Source organism: Xylocopa sonorina, chromosome 3, assembly GCF_050948175.1.
Source record: "Xylocopa sonorina isolate GNS202 chromosome 3, iyXylSono1_principal, whole genome shotgun sequence".
NCBI lineage: Eukaryota > Metazoa > Arthropoda > Insecta > Hymenoptera > Apidae > Xylocopa > Xylocopa sonorina.
Genome location: NC_135195.1, coordinates 12,449,363 through 12,472,763, shown reverse-complemented (window position 1 = coordinate 12,472,763; position 23,401 = coordinate 12,449,363). Strand labels below are relative to the sequence as shown.

At 45.3% G+C, this 23,401-nt stretch overlaps 1 protein-coding gene across 2 annotated transcripts in view; it reads right to left on the bottom strand.

The window, feature by feature from the left end:
• Positions 1-23,401, bottom strand: part of Mam (neurogenic protein mastermind) — a 180,211-nt gene that overhangs the window by 142,206 nt on the left and 14,604 nt on the right. The window contains exon 2 of one of the 2 annotated variants that reach the window (XM_076910999.1): positions 1,815-1,877. The exons of the other annotated variant lie outside the window; for it this stretch is intronic. Within the exon in view, the coding sequence (XP_076767114.1) occupies positions 1,815-1,877 (63 nt within the window). The remainder of the gene's footprint in view (positions 1-1,814; positions 1,878-23,401) is intronic. 2 annotated transcript variants of the gene reach the window in all.

Genomic DNA, 23,401 nt, shown 5'->3' with positions numbered 1-23,401 from the left:
GTGGTCGATTATGCTCCCCGTGTTTCTGCCCTTTTCCAGCAGAGGGAGCGTGAAAGAGAGGAGATGGAACGTGACCCAAAGGAGAGCCAGACGTTGGCTGGTGACCCGCGGGAACGAGACCAGGTTCCGTGGACTTTGCTCGAACTTTCGAACCAGCGGGGGGAAAAAAACTGTTCGACGAACTGAAACGCGGCTAATAAACGGTTCCATAGAGAATCGAACAACGTTTGCGCAAGTCACCCGATATCGGCGATTTAGCAAGGATTTAAATATCGAATTTGGTGCAAAACGGACAATTAATATTATTTAAGCTCACTTTGTGGGACCCGTTTAGAGTTTAAAATCGGTAGGAATGCTCTAGACAGCGAACTGAAAAGTGACAAATGGCGATTCCCATAAAGAATCGATTCGTCTCCGCGCCTTTATCCACCTCTTCGTACCATCGTACGCGGTCGCAAAGTCCGGCTGCACCCTCTTTCCAAACATAACCATATAATTTCTCCGGCATAAATCAATTCCCTTTGGTTTATTCCCCGTACAAAGTACTAAAGGTGGATAATCGCCTTGTATATTGCTTATGGACCAGTTTTGCGCCAAAGTTTATCTTTCTCGAGTACGAGAAAGGGAATAAAGAGAGTAAGACGAGACGCGCGGTTCGCGGGTTCGAATCTCCGGAGCCGATAGGAAGGCCGGATGCCATATTCGTTAAATCATTCCCAGCTCGGTCATATAGAACGGGGCGAATGCAAGCGCGCAATTATCGTCCATTCCGAGCGAGAACCATCGGGTGTCGGACATCTTTCTCTCCCAGCCCGTCTCTCTTTATCTCTCCGCAACACTTTCTGCCTCTCGTTTCTCATTCTCCTTATATTCCCTCGGATATCCCGCCGGTGGGCACGCACCGCTAAGAAGACCACGCTTGCGCGACCTTCGAAGAATTCGACCTTGAAACAGCCAGCGGACAAGCCAAGCCGAACTGGCGACCCGAACGGTGCCCTCCGACCGAACGCGCTCGACTAGGCCAACTTTCAATTAGGCCGGGCCTAATTGCCATCGCGGCCCAACGATTTGCTCGAGAACGGTGATGCCGTTTTGTCGACGGCTGTTTCAGCCTCTGCGGATTCGAACGATCGGATTTATCGTTCGTTACTAAGACCAGACGATCGGTTTCGAGTCACGTTCGATTTAAACTCGAGGGGGGTTGTCTATTTAAATTCAGTTTTCAGATTTTAATAGTCAAACAGAGGGTTCGCGAGGCTTGTACGGTTAATCAAGAATAACGAGACGACGCGGAGAGTTACGCGATGGTGCACACTTTCGTGTCACAGTGATTCGATACTGTGTTGCGTCAGTGAGGCAGACACGTTACACAATTGCTCGCCTAGCGAAACAGGAACATTTTTTAACGGCTTACATGTCCCCGTGGATGGTTCGGTTTGTCGTTGGATTTCGAATTCGATGGGCGAGCGGACGAGTGTATCGTAATTGCCGATCATCTTCTTCAGATGGAAGATCTGAAGTAATATTTAGTAGATACCGATCTCTAACCGATTGCTTCTACGTTGATACGAGCGCTGATAGTGGTGTATAAAAGATCGCAATTTAATCGTAATAAATCTACGTAAATTCTTGTCGTTATTTTGAAATAGATATAATAATTTCCAAAATGAGACTTTAGCAGGCTCATTACGCGATTGAATGGAAATAAACGAACGAGATCTACGCCTTTTACAGTGTGATAAAAATTTCGCTCGCGAATCTGTACGATACTCTTACTCCGAATAAGTAGTTTTATTTAATTTAAGTTAACGAACCATTGCATGATGAAGCAGAGACTTTGACAAGTATCCTTGAATTTTTTCGGATTTCTTGAAAGCCTAGAACAGTAAAAAAAAAACTTGCGCTGAACATAAACGATCCAGATTGCAGGCTAATATTATGATTATGACTAATGAAATGATTAATGTTTCAATAATTGCACAAATATGATTTCCGTGAGTTAGTTCGAAACCATCGTGACGCGTCAGTACGTTGAAAAAACCACAACCTTTGCCAAACTCGTTCTCGTAACGATTCGCGACGCGACCAAGCGGAGCCCAAGCTTGGAGGGTTTAAAAGGGCGAATTAAAGAATGAAATTTCGGGTGTGCGTGGCGAAGTTTACGTAACGGACGACAAACGGGTTAATGAGATTGACGTAAGGCTGGGCCGGGCCGCGAAAGCGGAAGGATTAATAAAGTTAATTGGAGCAGATCGGAGAGAAGTCCCAGCGACAAATGGCACTCGTGCTGCTCTCGTAACGCTTAGATTATCCCTTGTATACGAACCGCGACCTGTCATGTCGAAGTGCATCCGGTGCTCGCCTTAATAGACACGTCGCGCATGCGACGTGTATATATCTATCTACGTGCATACATTAACGCGACACGATTTTCCATTCAGGATCATTCGACAAAGTTCACCAGTTTTTACTGGACGAGCGTAGCGCTTCAGAGATTTAAACAGCTGGATGCAACTTAGAAGACGGATTCGCGGTGTACGCTCGAAGATGCTGGTATTTGTAATAATTGTCACGGAGGCAACAGGTCCGTGTCGTATCCAGTTATAGAGATCAGTGGCGCACTCCTATATAATCCCATAAGTCCTCGCTCCGGCTGACAACAGTCGCCACTGTGCGCTCGATCTTAAGACTGTTTCTTTCGCGCGTACTTTGAGTTAAGTATCAGCTGACAAACGAGACAAAGCTAGTCTAAGATCGACTCGTTTGCGTGGTGTTTTTAGGCGTGTAAGCGGAGTGAATGGAAAATGAGTAATATCGTAATTCGGTCTCTCGCGAGGAAGGGAGTCATTTCGTGTGACGAGTCAAGAAACGTTTTTTTTTTTTTTACTTATTATCGTAGCTCGAGAAACTTGTACGATTTTACAAGGATCTCTACGTTTGTTACTAGCTACGAGTCGATGAATATCGTCCTTCGCGAACGAAGACTTCACGGACGGTAGTCAACTGGTTCTCAGAAGAATTCCACGGAATACTGTCGCTTTTCGATTGCGCGACACTAAAGAATGACGGAATATATGGAAGTTGCTGGACGAGTTAGGGGCAGGCCAGCTTTCTCTGCGCTGGAAAAACTCGTGTTTTATCACCTAAGGATTAATTAAGTTTCTAGGATTGATAGCTGGCGCTCGACTAACTAATATTCGCGTCGACTGATTTCCATGGAAAACGGGATAATTTGTTTGCGTTTCTTACTAACTTCGGAAATGACAGTTTTTCAGAACTCGTTTCGAAGTTTGGCCGAAGAAATTAACGAAGCCGCGATCAGGATTTTTCCACGAGAGGGACACGGCGAAGACAATTGGACCGCGCGTGGATCGAATCGAGATACCTGAAATGCCCGAGAGACGCGTACGTTAAGTGGGACAAAACGTGAGGCAAGTCGAAACGCACGGCCTTACCATGGAGAAGCGAGCGGAATCGATTCCTCGAACGCGTTGCGAGCTATCACCGCGTGCAGGCACCCCACGTCCACCTAGCTCCTGCACGCGCGCTGCTCCACCTCGGCCGGTATATTTTCGATGCACACGTGGAATTAAGCACCGTTTACGCCGGGTCACGAGTGCGTCCCTTCTGTCTCTCTACGATTACCTAGAACGCGAGCCTCGCTGCGTTACCAACCGATAACGCTTTACCGTCCCGCTGACAATTGCCACGTTTAAACCTCGTGGATCGTGTGCGAGACGCGCTAACGAGCACCGGTTTCACTGTTGCTCGACGATCCCGAGGCATTTCGAGCGAACGATTGCCAGCGTTCGACGTTGAATCAATCGATTTCTCAAAAGAATCGAAGATGTGTTCGAAGAAATTTTTTACTATCATCTCGATAACAATTTCTGCACCGTTTTCATTCGTAGACGGTTACGAGTATTACAAACAGGCGATTGCTCTAATTAAACGAATGCGTCCCGTCTTTCGTAATGGACGTTTCATGCCACAGCGAGTAAAGGAGAATTAAGCGCGGCAATGGAAAAAAAATAAGCAGCTAAAAATAAACGTCGACGCTCGATTCCCCGGCGTTCTACGCAATTCCCATTCACGTTCTGTCTCGCCGGCGTCTCGTCACAATTCTCTTATCTCATCCGCATACTCGTTCACGCATACATTATTTATGCTGTTTTACTTCCGCGACTCGTAAAACTAAAATCACAGTTCCCGCCACCTCTGTCGTACCCGTCCGACGAAACAACCTGCTCGCTCCGACGCGGTTCGCGCCTTCAAACGCAGACGAGCGACGTTTAAAGAAAAGAAGAGGAGAAAAAGAAAGAGTCGCTTGTAAGGCGTTATCTTTCGAACGACCGAGGAAAGGAAATCTCGAGGCGAAATCTCGGCTCGCGTATTCATTCCATGGCCAAACTACAGAAACTATCCGATCGCGTTGCCATCGAGAAACTTAGAAAATCGATTTTCCAACAGCGCGAGTAAATATAAAATAGTCGCGTTCTACTGCTCTCGGGGGGTAATTTTAAAAGACAATTTTAGAAACTAAAATTAGGAAGAGTAAACGAACGATTCGCTTCCCTCGCGAAATGTTCGAAAATCCATAAAGGGAAGCGATTAAAAACGAAACCGACGGTGACCCTCGCGCATCCGCGATCCGAATACGCTCGAGATCGCGTACCTTTTACCTGTCGCAGTTGGGTAATAATCTCGTAAAGGTACGAGACGGTGAGCAGCGCGCGGCGGATGGGTTATGGGAGCAGGGGAGGTGGACTCTATGGAAGCGGGCAGAGTAAGGCGAGCGGAGGCGGGCGCGGGTAAGTAGAAGAAAAGAGGAAGAGGAACGTGGAATATAGAGGAGAGGAGAGAAGAAGAGGCGAGAAGAAGGCGAAGAGGTAGTAGAAGAAAGAGAAGAAGAAAGGATCAACAACCTGCGGGCACTCCTCTGCATCGAAGGTGGAATCCTCCTCCTTTGAAACCAATGAACTATGCTGACAACGGCAGATCTATCCGCGGCTGGCCGCCGCTGTTACACGGTATAGAGCTGCCGGCGCACGTATCCCGCCGCCGCTTCCATACCTAACGGTCGCAAGAAACTTCGACCATTATTGCGGTGATTGCCTGGGTACCTGTTAACGCGTAGCCACGCAGATATTCACCGGACGATTGCCGTGGATCGGCAAGGTCAATGCCACCGCGAGACACACCGGGGATCGGGAGAACCAGCTCGAATCCTAGTTATCGGCCACACCCGATTTCGCTAAGAACCTCTCTCGCTACCTTCCTACAAATCGGCTGCGCCTCTCTCCTCCCCTCTTCTTACCATCTCCGATACGTCCGCGATTAAGGTGTAACTGTAAAATCTTATTTCTGACACCTGAATTAGTTTTCCTAAAGTAGCTACGGGGGGAAACCATCGTTAATCGGACGTCGATTTAACGTTTGCGTAAGATCGAGAAAGAGGTAGACGATTGCTCGTACGTAACTGCACAGCGATCTAATCGAAGTTAAGAAAGATATCGAGAGAAGAATTCTGAAAGTAGAACGGAAGATTTGTGGGAACCAGGATCGATACCGCGGAGGAATGGGAATGCAAGGTAGGTCGGGTTTTCTTTTCTTTTCTTTTCTCTTTTTTCCTTATTTTGCCGCCAATTAATCTCGAGGAATTAGCCCGCTGAGAGGCGAAACTTACACCGGGAAGCCCTGAATGGGTCGAGGAACGCGAAGAAATTTGTTTTTTCGCCTACCTTAGGGTTTCTTTCGCGGCGCGGACCGTAAGAGCCGCGATACCGAAGTGTTATTCACCGACTAATATTAGAATCGCCGTGTTCACCGTGAAAGTAAGTCCTGCGGAGAGCACGAGCCTTTGAAGAAATGGAGCAACGCGTTTCAACTACTGGATTGCGTTACCCCACAATGCCGTATTAATTAACGGTGCAATCTTTCTGCTCGTTACCCGGCCTACATTTCGTACGAACGCCGCGACTCCATGGAAAAAAAAATTGATCGGAACGCATAATGGAGTTAATCGAATCGTGCTAGAATTTGAGCGCATATTTTCGAAACACTCTGGTTAATTGGATTTAAAAAAAAAAAGCGTGAGAATTCAAAAATCGTATGAAATGCATAATGATTCAATGTAACAGATACATATAACCTTTTCCGAAACGAAACTTGAGAAGCACAGTGCATCGTAAGCTAAACACACTAAGATGAACTGATTAAATTAATTATTACTTCTATGACAGATAAAATTCTATGAGAAGCATTGCTAGAAATATTATATTCTACCATCGTTCGAGGTTTGTCTGGCGTTTAAAAGTCGGATATAAAAATTGAGAACCCCTGCGGAGGGTGCATAACTTCGGCACGGTATTACACGGCGTGCCCGCGCGGCTCTGTTATACCAAAGACTTGTCTCCACGGAACCAGCACAGCTGTTTCGTATCTTTCTCTCTCGGCCCCTCGGCCAACTTTCATCCCTTGCCATCAATCTGTTCCCTTCTATTTCATCTCGTCTACCATCGACCCTTCCTGCCTGAGCGTCGCGGATCCTCGCTACGAACGGCTACCCCTCCCGGCCTCCCGTCACGAATAGGAAAACCGTGACTCGAACGATTCGAAATTTTCTGCTCCAGGTTCGACGCAACTTTCCTGCGACATTGAACAGCTCTACTACGTGCACGCATACGCTGGGATTGTTACTTAAATTTAGAATATTTGCTCGTCATTTTGAAGCGCGACGATAATTTATAAACCTTTACTGCTATAAATAAACACCTTATCTCGTGTTATTGAAAAAGTAATCCTCTAAACCATTCGCACGATTATCTGGAAGGTAACAATTACCATTTTTCCTATTCGAACGCCTTCCTTTAATTAAAATTGCGTCCTCTCCTTTAAAATAATAACCACGCGCATTTATCGACCCTGCGCCGCAGAATTTCCGTAGGGTTTCCTATTCTAGAAATTACACGGTCAACGCTCGAACGACTGTCATTTACGAATTAAAAACGCCACTTATAATAACGCAAGTTATAAGCAATTTGCTTGGATTAAGAAAATAATTACCCGAATTAAGTAAATTCATTTTTTCGCCGCGACACTTGTATTTAAAGACAGATTGTCATATTCACGAGAGTGAGAACCGAAACCAGTTAATCCACTTTTTCTCCTCCCCGTGAGCCTTAACGCCGCACTAACTACACGCGAGTGGCTATTACCGACGATGATTTGAAATAAATGCACTTCGGGCAATAAAAAAAAATGTTATTATAGACCGCCGACTCTCTTGGAAAGGAGAAAACTGTTAACATTCTCCATCGATCTTTACCGCTCTGTTTAAAAGGTGTTTCGAACACCGCGATGACGATTGCCAGCCGCGTTTTCAATTTTCGCGATCCCTTCTTTGAGAGATCGTCTCTCACGAATAGGTTTCCGCAAGGCAGGAAGAATCCGTACGCGTAATGCTGGTCTTGCGTTACGCGCAACTCCGCGCGCCGTAGGATGCGATCTACCTGCGAACGTGTAATTCAGTTAATAACCTTCTCTCTTTCTCCCTCGCTTTCCTTCCACTCCCCCACGGCGTGCATCGCTCCGCGCAACGACTAATTACCTGTTACACACTCCGCAGAGTAGAAAATGTCAGTTTTTAATTCCCGTGCGAGCGCGCGCGCCAACCGGAAGCCGCGTCGAAAAGCTCGACCGCGACACGCGCGCCATCGCCGTCGCTACCCGCGATTAATCGTTCGAAATACGTGTGTACGACGCCTCGACGAAGTTGTTGGGACGAGAGTGTTGGTACACTCGCAACTTTTCAGCAAACGAGACGAGCTATCGCTGTTACGTTATACCAATTAATCTCGAAGAACATATCGATTTTGCTTCGCTCGAAACGTCAGTTCGAGCGACTCGAAACTACTTGACTATCACGAGCGATGTACCGATCAGCATTGAAAGGATAAAGGTCGCCGCGAGTTGAGCGGCACTGCGCACAGGAAACGTTTGTAGTGTGATTAGTACGGAGAGGCGTGTACTACCTCGATCGCGTACGTTTGCTGTCAGCTGTCGGTGAAGAGGGTCCAGAGCATCGAGGAGCGACCGGTGACCTTGCGGACCAGTTGTCTTCGCTCGAATCGACTAATTAATGCCGTAACGCTGCCCGCGGTATGTCACGGCGGACGGCGCCGATAATCCGTGGCCGAAGAACGTTTCGCGAGAACCGAGCGTCGCGCGCGGCACGATCCGCGATATCCGGTCTCGCCAACAGCACTTACCAGTCCTGTATTCTAACAACAGATCATAACTGCGCTTCTTCTATAAATATCGATCGTTCTTGGAATCGCAATTAATCGAAGTTTATTATAACGCATTTCGCGCTAGCAAAGAATAGCCACGTCTGAGTTTCTTGCTACGCTTAAGCTCGAACTATACAAATTTAATTTCCGTATGACGCCATTCACTTCTCTCTGTTGACGCGTGTACATAGATACGACAAGTTTTAACCTAATTAAGGAAGGAATATCGACTCTTGCGAAAGGTAGGTTTCGCGTGTCTTATAGTCCACTCTGATAGAAAAAAAACGAGGAGTAGATGTATCGAGCGTTAGTTTCGAAAAATGGAATTGCGTCCGTCTGGCTCTAACAACGTGGTACCAGATATAACCCTTCGTTTTCGTGTCCCACCCCTCTTCGCGCGACATCGCGCACACTCGACCCGACTTACACAAATGCAATTACCGGCCGGGATTCGCTTAATCGAGTCCACGTAATTTAATCAATGTAATCTAAAGTAATTTCGTTTAATTGCCCCGGTATCTAATTGTTCTTTCAATTTGATTGCGGTAACGATTGGAGGAACGATACCGAGCGAACCAAACGGTTTCGAAAAGGTCGCTGGCTTAGGAACCGCTTTTGTTGTACTCCGGCAAAAAATTCTAATTGATCCTTGTGCAAACGCTAAACTAAATGCTAGAGGCGTATATATCGATGCTACTCCTGGCTACCGTACGTCCAAATAAAACCAAAGAGAAAAGAGTTATTCTCTCTTCTTTTTTGCTTTAAGCAGATAAATACATGCGATAAACAGTGGATTCAAACTTTGGAATTTACTCAAGAGATTTATGAATTCGTCGAAAGTAAATACAATATTCATGACCATATACGTTGCGTTTGTTCTGCAAATTTTAACGACTTTTTTCTAACCCCTTTTTGTCCCCGGAAAAAGAAATCTGTGCAGGTATGAAAGACAGAGCGTTACAGCAGAATTACATCACGGTGGAACGCGACGTAAGGACTGCAGTCCATTCTTTTTTCCTTTCTTCTTTTTTTTTAATTAATCTCCGCAAACCAAGCACACAACTATGCGCGTTTTTACCATTCAACGTGTGTACCGCTAATGTGACTTACGTTACCGGTTCCGTGGGCTATATCGATTACAGGGAAACGTTCTGCCGCATATCTGTCGCCGACATCGATCGTCCAACGTTTTCTTTGCATTTCTGCCCGTCTTATCTCCTTACGTGCATCGAACGGTACGCGAATATAATTGATCAGAAGTTATCGAATCTACAGACGTTTCGTTCCAAATTTGTCCCCCTCTCAACGTTACTTTCACGCAAGATATATATAACCATGACTACAAAAGCGATGAAAGAGGAACGGGAAACTATACTACCATTATAATAATTATATATTATATATAACTACCCCCGATTTTTCAAACTGCATGAAAATCAATTCTACTGATCATCGCTAATGTATCATAATATATGAATCAATTATAGTATCATCAAGTGGACAATTATTATTCGGTATACCATGATTATAATAATTGTTGTTTACAAGATCCTGATTATAGTAATTGTAGCCATCTAATTGCACTCCAAAACGTCTTAAACATAAGGAGCATACACACGTGCAACTAAATTAGCCAGTTCGTATGAAAATCTGATTGAAAATAGAAAGCTGCTGCTACGATATTTGTCGCGGATACAGAAAGAAGCGAGATAGGAAGAAGGATCGGAGTGTCGACAGGCGGACACCTAATTTCATGCCGCTTCAAGGACAGCCGTGTCTTCATTGACTGTCTATCACCTTGAATTGGCCGTCCCGACGACGAGCCGGTCGGCTCTGCCGCCGGTTTATTTGCAGGAACGGAAGAGAGCACGAGGAAGAAGGGAGGAGAGCCGTCGAAGAGGGTCGAGTGGTACCGCCCGTCTGATCCAACGGCGCTGCGACGCTCGCGATAACGCGGACGGTGAGAAAGAATCAACCGCGGATTCAAGCACGACTACTACTCGCTCGAGATACTTCGCAAAAGTTCGAATAAAGAGCCTACGATGACGCAACCGGTTAACTATGCGGACACCAAGTCTCAAGTATGCAGGGGAATTAAGTCGAAGGAATATCTGATCGCGCAATTCCAGCCAATTGAAATCAATGCCAGACATTCTCCAATTTTTACGCAATCTTGAACGACTGCTGTGAATTTAACCGTTTCGTTGCTCGATATTATCCTTACGGCTAATCCTTCTCGAAGCCTTTCCAATTTCTTTAATCACGACGTGCTCCGATCTATCCAGAAATATTTTCGAATTTTTGAGAAGTCATTATTTTACGACTCGGTCATTTCGTTCATGACCCTTGGGTATAGCTCGTAATTGCATACTAGAAAGCTTGCAATATGGTCGAGTTAGTCCGGTGGATAGGGTTAAACGTTCAAAGATATCGAAAGTGGTAAGAGTGACGGAGTGGAAAAAAATGATTAAGACAAAGGATGAAGAGATCGATGGGATGGGAAAGCAGAGCGGTCGTGCTGATCCTCGTGATAACACCTAGGGACAAGTGACCCGGGTCGTTCACGATCTCCGGGTGAAATTGACGCTTCCTGTCCTCTCCTCGTGGACAACCGACACTTTCACCGTAGACGGTGAAAATAGTCCACTAATGGTTACAACACTAACAACCAATGCGGAAGGATCGGTTCTAGCGGTTTTACAAGTAGAAATTGTGAATGTGGTCATAATAATGCTACGAAATAAATACCGTTGCTGGCCTCATAAATATATAAATTAATAAAAAAATACAAATAAATAATAAAACATATTTCTTCCTAGCCGATCTGAGTCGTGTGTAGTACAGTATTGTAATCGTAGCGTGGATGAAAGACGGTGGAAAAAAAAGGTACAGTCGCGAGGTGAAATTCGCAGACTCATCAGCAACATTTACGCCTAAGACAATCCACCAGTGGCCGCATATTAAAATACGAGAACCGGCGTTACGCAATTCGTAGGTTACTCGGTTACTTTCTACCCGATCAGCAGCTCTCCCTCTCTTTCGTTTCTTGGCCTGCAGTTCGCTCGGACGCAAGGTTACTGAGAGTCTTGTTCGTCGATTGCGTCGTTTCGTTCGGAACGGCGACGATGCCAATTGCTGCACCTGTGATTCGATAACTACTGGCCAATCTTGTTGCCCGTCCACCGTAGATTGGATAAATGCTCTGTACAGGGCTAATTCACGCCTGCGGGACTGCCCTACGATCGATCTTTCAATAAAGTCGCGGTTATTTTCATCGTTCGCTTGATTGAGAACGTAGGTAGACTTCTATAGAGAAGGGATGAAGCCAAGGTACGAAAAACTACCCTTCCGTGCCTAGTGAGAAAAGGGGGGACAAATATTATTTAAATTGCCATGAATTCGATCCATTCGTTTCCCCGATAAGAGATTACAATACGTTAACAAGGATAGTCTAGACAGTTCTCGACAATTTAAAGTTCCGCTGGGATCACGTGAGGGGTTAATGCATTTAAGGCCCCAATTCTACTTGTGCAAGAGAGCTCATCAATCGTACATTAGCAACGGAACGCCACGATCGACGTTCCACCGGCGCACGATCGTCCGGCCAGTTACGGTAAGTCCCGTGGATAAATTAAAAAACTTTCCGGAAGTTCGAAAACGTAGAACACCGTGGCTGGAGGCCACTCCAGAAGCGATTGGAAAAAGGTTTCATTGTCGAGTGGCAGGAAGTGTAGGTGCAGGTAGTTTATAGGTTTAGATGCAAGCAGCACGACCAGAGACAGAGAAGACAGCGGGAGAGAATAAGAAAGCGAGACAGGGACGGGGAGAGACAGGGAGAGAGAAGAGGGGCCCAACGGCGTGCCGCTGCTCGAGTCTACGCTGTCGTCCTGCAATAACCGTTCGCTCTTTGTCCGCTCAGCTGCCTGCTGCCCGCCCAGTGGTTCTCGATTTAATCCCGTGACCAATCTGACGGGCTTGCGAAACTCCACCTTTTGCTAATCCATTACGAGTACTTTTTCGGTTGCCCTTTTTTTCTATAACCTTATTTTTCTACCTCTAATCGATATTATACGGATGCTCCATTATGAATTATATCTATGTTGGGATTTGTATTTATGATACGAGCGATGATTCGGAAATATACTTGTCAGTAACGCTATCGGTGCTTCTGAAAGTCGAATTTATTAAGATATACTAAGGAACGACGATTCTGGGCACGATAATTCGAACGCAGGGACCAATGGAACGTTACCTGCGAAGTTGAGTAGATGTCGTTAAGTAGGTAGCTGCGCTACCGACAGTGCGGCTTATTACGATCGTTACTGTTCGCAATGAATGGTCCTTGCATAAGTTCGTAACGCGTGCAGTAACACAGGAAATACCAATCACGAAATAGTTGAACACGGGATTCGTTCTTTTATCGGACAAAGAAACATTGAAACGCAATGACAGCAAACATTAAGGAAAAAATACAAAGAAATGTATGCATGAGAAGAGCCAGTAACAAGGGACAAACTCGTCCCAGATATTTTTACCGTAATCTTCTTCGAAATCACGGGACAAGGATACTGGAGGGCGAAGAATAACGCGAGTAAAAAGAAAAGTCGCGGCACGAAGAAAACGAGAAGAGAAAAAATCGCGCGGGACGGAGACAGAGGCCGGTGACGGGCAAGAAGGGACAGAGAGACGCGAGGACTCGTAGGTGTGAGGTGGTCAGTATCGAGCGACCTGCTCCGATGCGCCATCCCCTGGCTCTTTTCCCGGCTTCTCAACCCTTTTCTGCCTCCTCATCAGCGTTATAATCCGACTGAGCACCTTATAATTACTCTTAACCGTCAATGGCCATTATGAGCGGAATTGTCAAACATAATTGCCGGAATGACTGATTGTATACAAATACAATTAGTCGAAAGAGGGAAAGAGAGGCTGCCGCGAAGGGAGCGAATGTTCGACGAACTGACCGAGGCTGCGCGTTTTAATTCGATCACCGCGAACGAAGATTATAGTTGTAAGTAGTTAAATAGTGCAAAGTCGACGGCGATGGAGAGGTTTCTGAGTCGGAGGATCGATTCGAGGAATTGAGATCAGTGTGGTTTGTTCCAATTACGTATTATGTAGGCTTGCGATGATAATCTACCGTGCTCGATTTCGAACGATTATGGCAACAATTGTAGTCAAAATATTTATCTCGGTGGGCATCCGTTCGGCGTATAGTTCGTTAAATTAATCGCAACATTTTGTTCTAATTAAACACGGATTGCTTATTCACCGTATCCAGTGAGCAACGACAGACCTAATTAAACGCGAATCGCGCGGGCGCGCTGAAAATGGCGCCCGCCAAAACGCAGCGTTCTCCATTGGGGAATCGCGACGCCATAAAGGACGATGTCGTCCACGTGTGTTCCGTTCCCGTAACCAAGCCGGGACACGTTCCAGCTAATTATCCCCAGCCGATGATAATTATTCCGGCTAAGGCGAGCGGAGACAGTGTACCGCCTTCAACCAATAAATAATCCGGTTGTTGCTAATTAGCGCATAAATCAACCGTAGGAAGCGCAACCCGGTCGCCTGACAGAAATTCAACCTCGCGATTACCATGATATAATTTGCACGATAATTCGTAGTTACGAGATCACACGCGCAAATGTATAGGGTATCCCGTTGGAACCCGATCGCCTATATATCTCCTTTGTTTTTAATGACCCGCCAAATATTTCAGAGATACCAGACATATCGAAACACTTGCTTAGATCTTCCCAATAACTGTCCCTTCTGCTTTAAAGAGGCAATTGCTAATCATTAATTTACGATACATTATATCAATCACAGTGAAACTTAAAAATTACAAGCAATTATTAACGAGAAACGAAACTGATAACTTTCAGACTTTTCTAACGACAGGGTATAATCGAAATGATTGAAAATTACTTGTAAGAAGTCGTTTAGGTTCGTCGCTTCTAGCAATTGGGAACAGATCCTGGTTGGACACCCTGTATACGCACGAAACGAGTGCATAACAGTATCTCTGAAAGGATCTCCAATTTAATTCAATTTCCCTACCGGTGCCACTCCGTCAATCGAGACGACACGACACGTTGTTTTTCTGTTTGCTCTGCCTAATAGTCGCGATTATAATGAACGTTCGAGCCGGCTCTCCGGCCGGAAACCGCATGGCTAGGGCACGCTCGTGCCGCGCGAACCTCGAGGATACACGCGGAAACTGGAATGGCCGGCCCAATTATAGATAAGCGTTAATTGATTATTTACTAGCTGTTTATCGGAGTAGGAACAATGGTTTATTACGTTGGCACGGTTGCCCGCGTTTGGAAGAGGTTCATTGTCTACGGACAACCGGGCTAGGGTGAAGTAGACGCGTGCAAACGATCGACGAGCACGGCCGCTAGTAATTTCCTTCCCTGCGTAAAGACAGACCTAGATTCCGATTTTATAACCGTTGCTATTCGTAGCTGCCAATGCTATTGCGGATCGTTATCGTTCGATATAACGACGGAAAAAAATACCAGGTCATTCCGTAAGTTGCGATACAGTGTTTCCGTTAGTCTGCGGTACCTACCGTGGGTTCGAGGGTAAAATGGAACTATTCTGTAACGAGACACGGGACTGGAAGCGTTCAGGACGGTGGTCTGGCTTTTGTCACCACAGGATTTGATAGCGAAGGCAAAGAGTAGACGCTAGAGAGAGTGTCGTAAATTAGACCTTTCTTGGTGCTAGGTATTGCGGGCAAAAGGGTTCCAACCAAACCAGAAGTTATTCTTAATACCGTCGAAGCTAACGAATTTCATAATTCCACACAAATTTTCATTATATCTCCTAGCATTTAACATCGTTACACGATAAATCTATTTTATAAAGTATAATGAGTAACACGGCTCGATGTACAACGTTTCGTATTGTACGTGTAGATCTCCGACATCAATGACTTAACATTTTCAATACGGATGACGCAAACATTACTCGTCATGGGAATATTCTATCCCACAGCGGGTGAGCTGTATGTTTACGTCACGAGTATTTTTCGAAAAAATCTGATAAGGAGAGAAGGCTTTCCTAGATAAAGGTCCGGGACGTGTACACCTTCGGCAAGAGTTTTACTAGCAGTGCACACGCAAACAGAATAAAATCTCGAAGACCTAGGTCATTTTTCAACGTACCGTATCTGCCAAACAAAAAAATATGTCAACGTTCTATCTAACTCGAGATAAAAAGGAACGTATCACCGGTGAAGAAAATTACACGATGGTGTACGAAATGAAATCACTACGGAAAGGACGTCTGGCACCCGTAACGGTAAGCCTCGTAACGGATACGCGCCACGGAAAATGGAATTCCATCGAACTATTTCTTTGTTCGCGTTTTATAATCGTCGTAAATAGAATGACCGGCGGAAACCAAGAGAAATAACTGTACTACGTTTCATAAAGTGTACAGAGGCAGGCTCGCTTCTTGTCGGTGTTCAGCAGAGGGATCGAAAAATTCTTATTAGTGACCTGCCGCGCGAGTAGACCATCGACGCGGATACCGGGCGAGGGGGTGGAGGAATGGAAAACTCGCGACCAAGCAAACAAGGAGAGAAAATTTCAAAGCATTAACACGTGTACCGGCTGCCACTGGTGACCTAGAAAATTCGCAAGAAGCGAGAGTACGCGTGGACGAAGATATTCCCCGCGGTTTAATATTGAAGTAACCGGGGGGAAATGAAACCATAAAGAACCATAAAAACGATATTCAACGGTGCGCTGGTTTTTCAGTCTTTTAAATTAAAGAATTTTATTGGACGCATCAAGAATATTAACCCTTTCACGGCGCGATAAAATGATGAGCTACGTTAGGAAGGACGGCGTAAAAAGTGCGCGACTTTTTATCGTCAGAATTGTTTCGTTCGCGGTTGCTGTAAAGATACCTGTATAATTTAGCCTGTTCGCAGGCAGTAAATTTTAATGATTACGAGGCGTCATAGAGTTCGAAGTAGAAAATTCACGGTACGATGTTCGACCGTGGAAGATTAAAATTACTTTTCTACGAAATTAAAAGTTCATTTGATTGCGTTCGTTAAATAATAATTATACGCGAATAAAATATAAATTGATCGATGCCGCGATGAAAATCGACAATCAGTCGGTGTAGATTAAATAATGGAGTACGCGGAATGTTTTCTCTTTGCGGACTTGTTGGCGTAATCAACCGGGCCACTTTCAACCCTATCGTCCCTATCGCCACTTCTAGCAGGCCAGCCCTCTGGTCGGTTCTAGAGTTACATCATAGTACCTAACTATAGGCATACTGCTACCACTGAATCAATAAATACCTACCTGGCCATGTTAAGGACACTTGGCAGCTGTACTCCGGTCCTTCGGTACTCAAAGGTGCACCGCACAACGAGATTTCCGAAAGTCCTACCCTACAGTCTAAGACACCTGCCTGACTGACTGTGCGCACTTTTCAAATAGCGATCTCGTACCACCGAGATACGATTCAGAATTACACGAATTACTTTCATACCAGTTCTCGTTACGCACGCGTTTCTTTTCCTGCGAAGATACAACAAATTTTCCTTTCGTCGTGATTTTCCAGCACGACGCAGGATTTTCCAACCGATATTATACTTAATATATTGCATAATAATGTAGGTCGCTTTAATTACGTCTCGATAATAACACAGCGGGAAGGAAACAATGCGGCATACATTACATGCACTTTCCCTCGTTCCTCCTTTCGTTCTGAAACTCTACGTAAGAAACTCGAGGCATCGATTAACCCCTCGGGAAATTCACATCGCATAGATCTAACCAGAAAAATTGTCTCGGATAGAAAGCTGTAGCCAGAGAGTCGACTCGAGTGAAACGACAAAATTGTTTTACGATTGCAATGAACGGTAAGGAAATTATCGATAGCTGAGTGTTCGATTTGTTGTCGTAAGTATAGCGAAAAATTTGAGCGTCGCTGTCGGTTTTCCAGTTCTCCTGCACCGAAGCTTCGCCGCCACTCTCTCCCTCCCTCTCTCTCTCTCTCTCTCTCTCTCTCTTTCTCTCTCTCTCTCCGGCCATCCCCCTCGTTTACTACCGTCTTTTCTATAGACAGGATGCTATGGGGGTCGAGGCGGCGGGTTCGCTACCATGTGGACCATACGTATCGCGGTGCAACCCTTCCCCGGTATAAAACATTGCCACAAACACCATATGGTTATGGATGTAACTTTCTACGGTGGCTTAACCTGGTTTCACCGACACGGTGTTACGCCGGTGAACTTCATTTTACCGCACGAACTCGTCTACACTTGACGATTCATTTGAATTCTACGTTCAATCGTAATCCTTACGTCCACGTTAGAGCGGTTACATAAAATTAGTCTCGTTTCCCGGTTAGCAAGAATAATAATTTTCGAATTATAATATGTTGTGACTGATGTAACGATAACGAAATAAGATAAGACTTATGTAACGCAGATACGTGAGTACGGAGTTAACCTATTGCACTCTGACGTCTTTACTATAACTTGTTGGTTCGATCGAGCGAAAGAAATATGGAGCGTTTATGTAAATAAAATACCCTGGGTACAGACTGTAAGATGCGAGGAGCGTAATGAATTAATTGCGATCGACTGAACGTATCCCATGTGTGTATCCCCCCGTTTGACTACGTCCGGCGGAGAAAGGAGCGAAAAGCTAATTAAAAACCGGCGAAGGAATCGCGCAGAACATTTCTTCTCCATCAGAGGGAACGCAATCCCAAACGAACTACTACTCCGAGTTCCGCAATCTTTTTTTACGCGTTTCTCACAGCGGCTCGATGCAACAACAAATAGAAAGAGAAAAGACACGGTTACGCAACTGGTTACTGGATCATGTAAATCGCACATATACAATAAAGGAACATTGTGAAATTGTTCATTACGCTTTTCAACGACGGACCTCGGCCGAACAAATCTCTTCCATTGTCGCAACACACCGGTGCCGCGGTTACTTTTTGCCATTGCTTTTAGACTCGACAAAAAAACCTTCGCGTTACGACTGCAATGTAGACAACCTGGCTCTTAATATAGAGTCGATTTAGAAGAAGAACTCCAATTTGCAAGCGCGGGTTAAATTTCTTCTGTTATGGAGAAAGGATTAAGGGCGAAGGAGAACGCATTATATCCTGGACTTAACCCGCTTGCCTATTTCACCACAGAAATAACCGAACAGGCAATATTCCATAAAAGCCCATAACCTATTCACCGAGTAACCCTGTTCACGGGTGAACGTTGATAAGTTACGCGACAGGGCGGCTCCGAAAAGCCGAATTAAAATCGGCAATTGAAAGCAGAGGCCCGTTCGCGGCGAAATTCATCCTCCCCAGAACCGAAGGAAGGAAACCGGCCCGTAACGTGGCTCTCTGTTACGGCTCCGTGCGTATCCGCGATCGGCAGACGCATAGGGGACGGTTGAGCACCGCTGGGGAACGCTCAGCTGGAGCTCTGACGCGAGGTACCGAAGGTGAGGAGAAGAGAGGCGAGGAGGTGGCAACAGCGCGGCTCTCGACGGACGGGTGGCACTGGTTCGTACATAGGCGCAAGCGCGCGCCTTCCGACAGAAAAAGAGAGGAAGAACAAGACGCCTGTTCGGGGGTGAACGGCAGAGAAAGACGGACGAAAATGCACAGCTCGCTGATGACGAGGAACGTGCGTACTATGTGCGTGCCAGTGATGGACAGAATGTACATCGGGAAATATTTACTTGCTTATTCATTTATTTGCTTACGAGCCATTAAGTCCGATTGTTGCGGGGGAGGTAAGAACGGAGCGGCGAGGAAAGAGAAATTCGAATGACAAATACCTAAGCGCACAAAATTTGAGGGTAATGTGCGCGTGGTACAGTGAAATGTATTTGAAAAACTATTCAACCGACGAGTGTATAGGATAATGAGTGATCAGGTATCGGCAAAATACTGATACCCTGAATGACTTTTAAAATGCATTTTCCCTAACACTGACGCATACGTACATTCGTACTGTGTGCATCCCGTGAAATGCACCGCGCTCTCGGTGCGTGGCACGCACCCGTGCATCTACTTACACGAACGCGACAGCGCACAGACCTCCCCCGCCCTTCGCGCAGCTGCCGCTGTGTTTTTACGCACACGCAGCGACTCTGTACCAATTGGTAAACCATCCGACGACACCTACGACTCGCATCTGGACACCCGGAGATCGCGCCGCTTTAAAGGATGCTACACACGATTCGATTTGTCGGTAGGGTTTATCGTTAAACGAATCGCATAACGCTTGTGCACTGTGCGGATCAATTCGCACCGGAACGGAAAATATAAAAGCGTTTAAAAGACCGTATCAGAATATTCATTGCACACAACATTTACCAACTCGAGCTAGTATCGGAGTCGAGTAAAGTTGAACGCTCGAAGCAAATTCGAAAGGATAGTGTAGCTCGAGTAGACGAATTCGAATGATTCGAGATCGAGTTACTTGACTGATCTGAACACGTCTTTAGACTTGTTGTCAGGTTTATCGTTGGATCTTGAGATACGAGGACGGCTCTGATGATAGATCGAACGTAGTACCGTGTGTGTGGGAACCTTTACGGTCCACCCCAGTCGTCTCGGAGCACGCTTCTGCGCGGCGTTCTCCGACACTGAATCGACGCCTCTATCGGAGTGGCTCGAAAGCTTCGTCGAAGAATGGCTCTGATTAATCGGTACAGAATAACAAGATTCGTTGGTAGCGTTTGTGACGTTTCCTAGAGAAGATTATCTCTTTTACTTTTCAGATTATAAATTTCCCTTGATGCATACATAGGAGATACTTTTTAACAAAGTAAGAAAATTGTGCACGCCAGTGCATCGTTTAACGCTTGGTACGATTAAAATTTCATATGCATAAATGGCAATCAAATGTATATCCTCACAATAAATGCAAACAAGTATATTCTTTTCCAATAGTTGAGAATTAAAAATGTTTATCAAATATTTTAGCAGTATACAAAATTTATATAGATAACTATAATGATCGTTTCCTCAAAATTTTTGTGATGAAAAATCGATGTTCCTGGAATGACACGTATGCAAACGCGACGAGGTCTGTTGGTACAACCAAATTGTGTCGAACGGAGAAAGTTTCTCGAGCGTGTCATACTGGAACTAGTGGGAGTCTAAAGACGTCGCGCGCACGCGTATTTCTGTGTATAAACGGCACGCGTTGGGCAATATCCGTTTCGTCGTTTCGCCCATTGTGAAGGGAAAGGTAATCGTGACTAAAGATTTTACTCAACTCACCGCTGATAACGTGCCACGATCATTGTTTGAAGTTTTACGCCTCGCAATTACCAGCGTTATTGCTCCCTTGGAAACGGCACCGATTTAAAACAAAAATGACAATCTTGGAGCGTTACCCAGTTATTACTGAATCGCAATTTAATTTAAGATATGAATAGATGAACTGTGTGTGCGTGTTGCATCCCATCTCGACATTTTCGATTGTAATCCAAATATAGTATCTTAACATATCCCGATTTAAATCACATTTTAATATTAACGCGTTCAGTGTGCAGATATCGACAAAGCGCCGACAAGTTTTATGTATTTATAGACGAATATGGACATCTGTTAATACGTCTTGTAAATTAATTCTCTTGGTAGTTAACTGATTTTGGTTTGTTGAAACTTCACGTTGCACAAGCGAAGATGCAAGCTGAGGACGTTTTTCATAAAGAGGGCGCGAAAAAAGTTCCACCCAAACGATAATACTACCCGCTGATTTCATCGACTTCGACCCCCTCATTTTCATTCAATTAATTGTAACGCTACACGAGGTTACTCGAGCATCGTTGCGCGCATAGTGCGAGAAAGATCGATAATTTATCCGCGTGCGCGCCGATTAACCCAGAACGGAAGTGAACGCGCGCCCGCACGAAATCGTCCAATGTTCGAGGGCGCGAAGCGCGTTCCTGTACATACAGAGTGTCTCAGCAATCGTAATATAACCGATAAAGAAGTTATCTTTTGTCAAAGAGTGCAGTCAAAATTGCGGCAAAAATTTTCATGTATCAGATTTCACTTTCAACGTGGCTTTGATCATAAAGAGTTCAGATCGATCTCAATAATCCTCTCTCTACTTCTTACAGTAGCTTTACCTTTTCTGAACAAAAAGTGCCGTATCTCGAATCTTTGTTCCTCAGCCTCTTACTTAGCTTTTAAGTAACAAATCACCTTTCTTCCGGTTGCGGCATTACGGTCGCTGGTACACCCAGTATACGGCAATAAGCGAAATGGAGGACCTTATTTATTATTCAGCCAGTAGGTTTGTAGCCTGACGGTGTATTCGTCTATCTCTGGACACGCATGCGAAATTATTAACATCGTTGATAAATGTTCGACGTGTGTACGTGAGCCGTGTCGCAAGCGGCGGCGGCTATTTTCCATGTAGACCGGTGCTGCCCTGGCGATCGGAGGCAACGTCTAAATAGGAATAAATAGCCCATTGTCGTAATGAACGTATTCTGCGTTACGTCAATACGACGGAATACATTACGTTCGAGATGTACAAACAAGATGGCGGCCGGGTGCATCAAGCCGTGCTAACGATAGTGTTAACACTTTGCCGACCGCAAACGTAGTTATTCGTCCTTCTCTCATTAGACTCGTTTATACGCGACCGCGACTTTGTTCCTTTTTAGAGACGCGTCTGTTTTAATACGTCTCGCGTGGCTATTGGAATTAGAATGGCACGCGTTAAACTTGATTGTCTGCTCGATTAAAACGATCTACGAAAATATAGGTACACGTGGCTGTTTTGCGATGCGTGAAGTTTAACTGATGGAATGCAACGCGAAATTTCGCTACATCGAAATGCAATATGACTGTAATGGACAGGCAACGATACGCGGTAAGGCTTGCAGTTTATAAATGACGGACGGGGGAAGAATGTATTTGGCATTCGGTACGACAATTATTATTCCGACAGTAGCCACCACAATGGCGATACTCTTACTCTTCCTTCCTTTCTTCGATTCTACCACCGGTTCACCATTGCTACGCACGACAAAGAGCTCACGCGTCGCGACTCGAGGATCGAGGGGAATACTTTCTCGCGTTCATTAAATAATGCAACTTTTCATCGTAGAATGGGAATCGATAAATGGTATGCCTAACCTCGGTCAAGAGGCCTGATTAGTCGTTTATTCCTCGTATCGTTGTCGATGCTCGCTATTTTCGTATCTTATATCTCGTGCGACCGAGGACGAGGGTAATTCCGTGTGTAAAAATAAATCGAGGAAAAGGAAAAGTGTCGGTAGAATTTGCTCGTTTAGACCACCGTTTTCTGTAAGATATCATTATATAATTTTCATTGCGAGCGATACGTTTCCAGATATGACTATGTTATGGTGACTCACGAATTTATTTAAAGGAGGCTAACACACGCGCATACGTAACCTTGCGGCAGCATAGTTTTACCTTTCGCGTAGGAATTACGAGAACCAGATAAACGCTTTCACTTTTGAAAACGAAGTTTATTGGTCTCGAAATAAGTACGCAGAAATTTCACAACGAGGGTAACGAACAACTTATTTAGAAACTAGCATTCGATGCAATCTCGTTATCGGGTCAACTTACTCAAGTATTAATTAACTGTTCGTCATGCCTGAAATTTTTTTCAATCAACCGTGTTGTTCGATCGAAACGAACCGCGTAATTCCGTCATTAGCGACAGGCCTGGCCTCTCTATCTCCCTCGCAGCCAAGCGATCTCAGATTTACTCCTTTTAGCGTAATTTAAAATACTTCTTATGCGACTTTTCATGACGTCAGGCTGATATGTCAGCATTTCGTCCATAAACGTAATTCTACCAAGCGGAACTGTTCTCCAGCCGTGTTTCTCGCGCGCGAAATCACCTCGGTACGTCCTTATCGACGGCATTTCCGGTCGGGCTATCCACCGAGCGTCGATCCATTAACGGAGCCGCGACCCGAGGATATAGTGGTACAGACGGGGCATGGAAACGTTCCAGACTAACACAACCGCGTTATGGAATCTCTGCGTATAGGACATGCGCGAGAGAGATGCGTGAAAATCGCTTGGACAGCAGTCGACCAGAGGTTGGA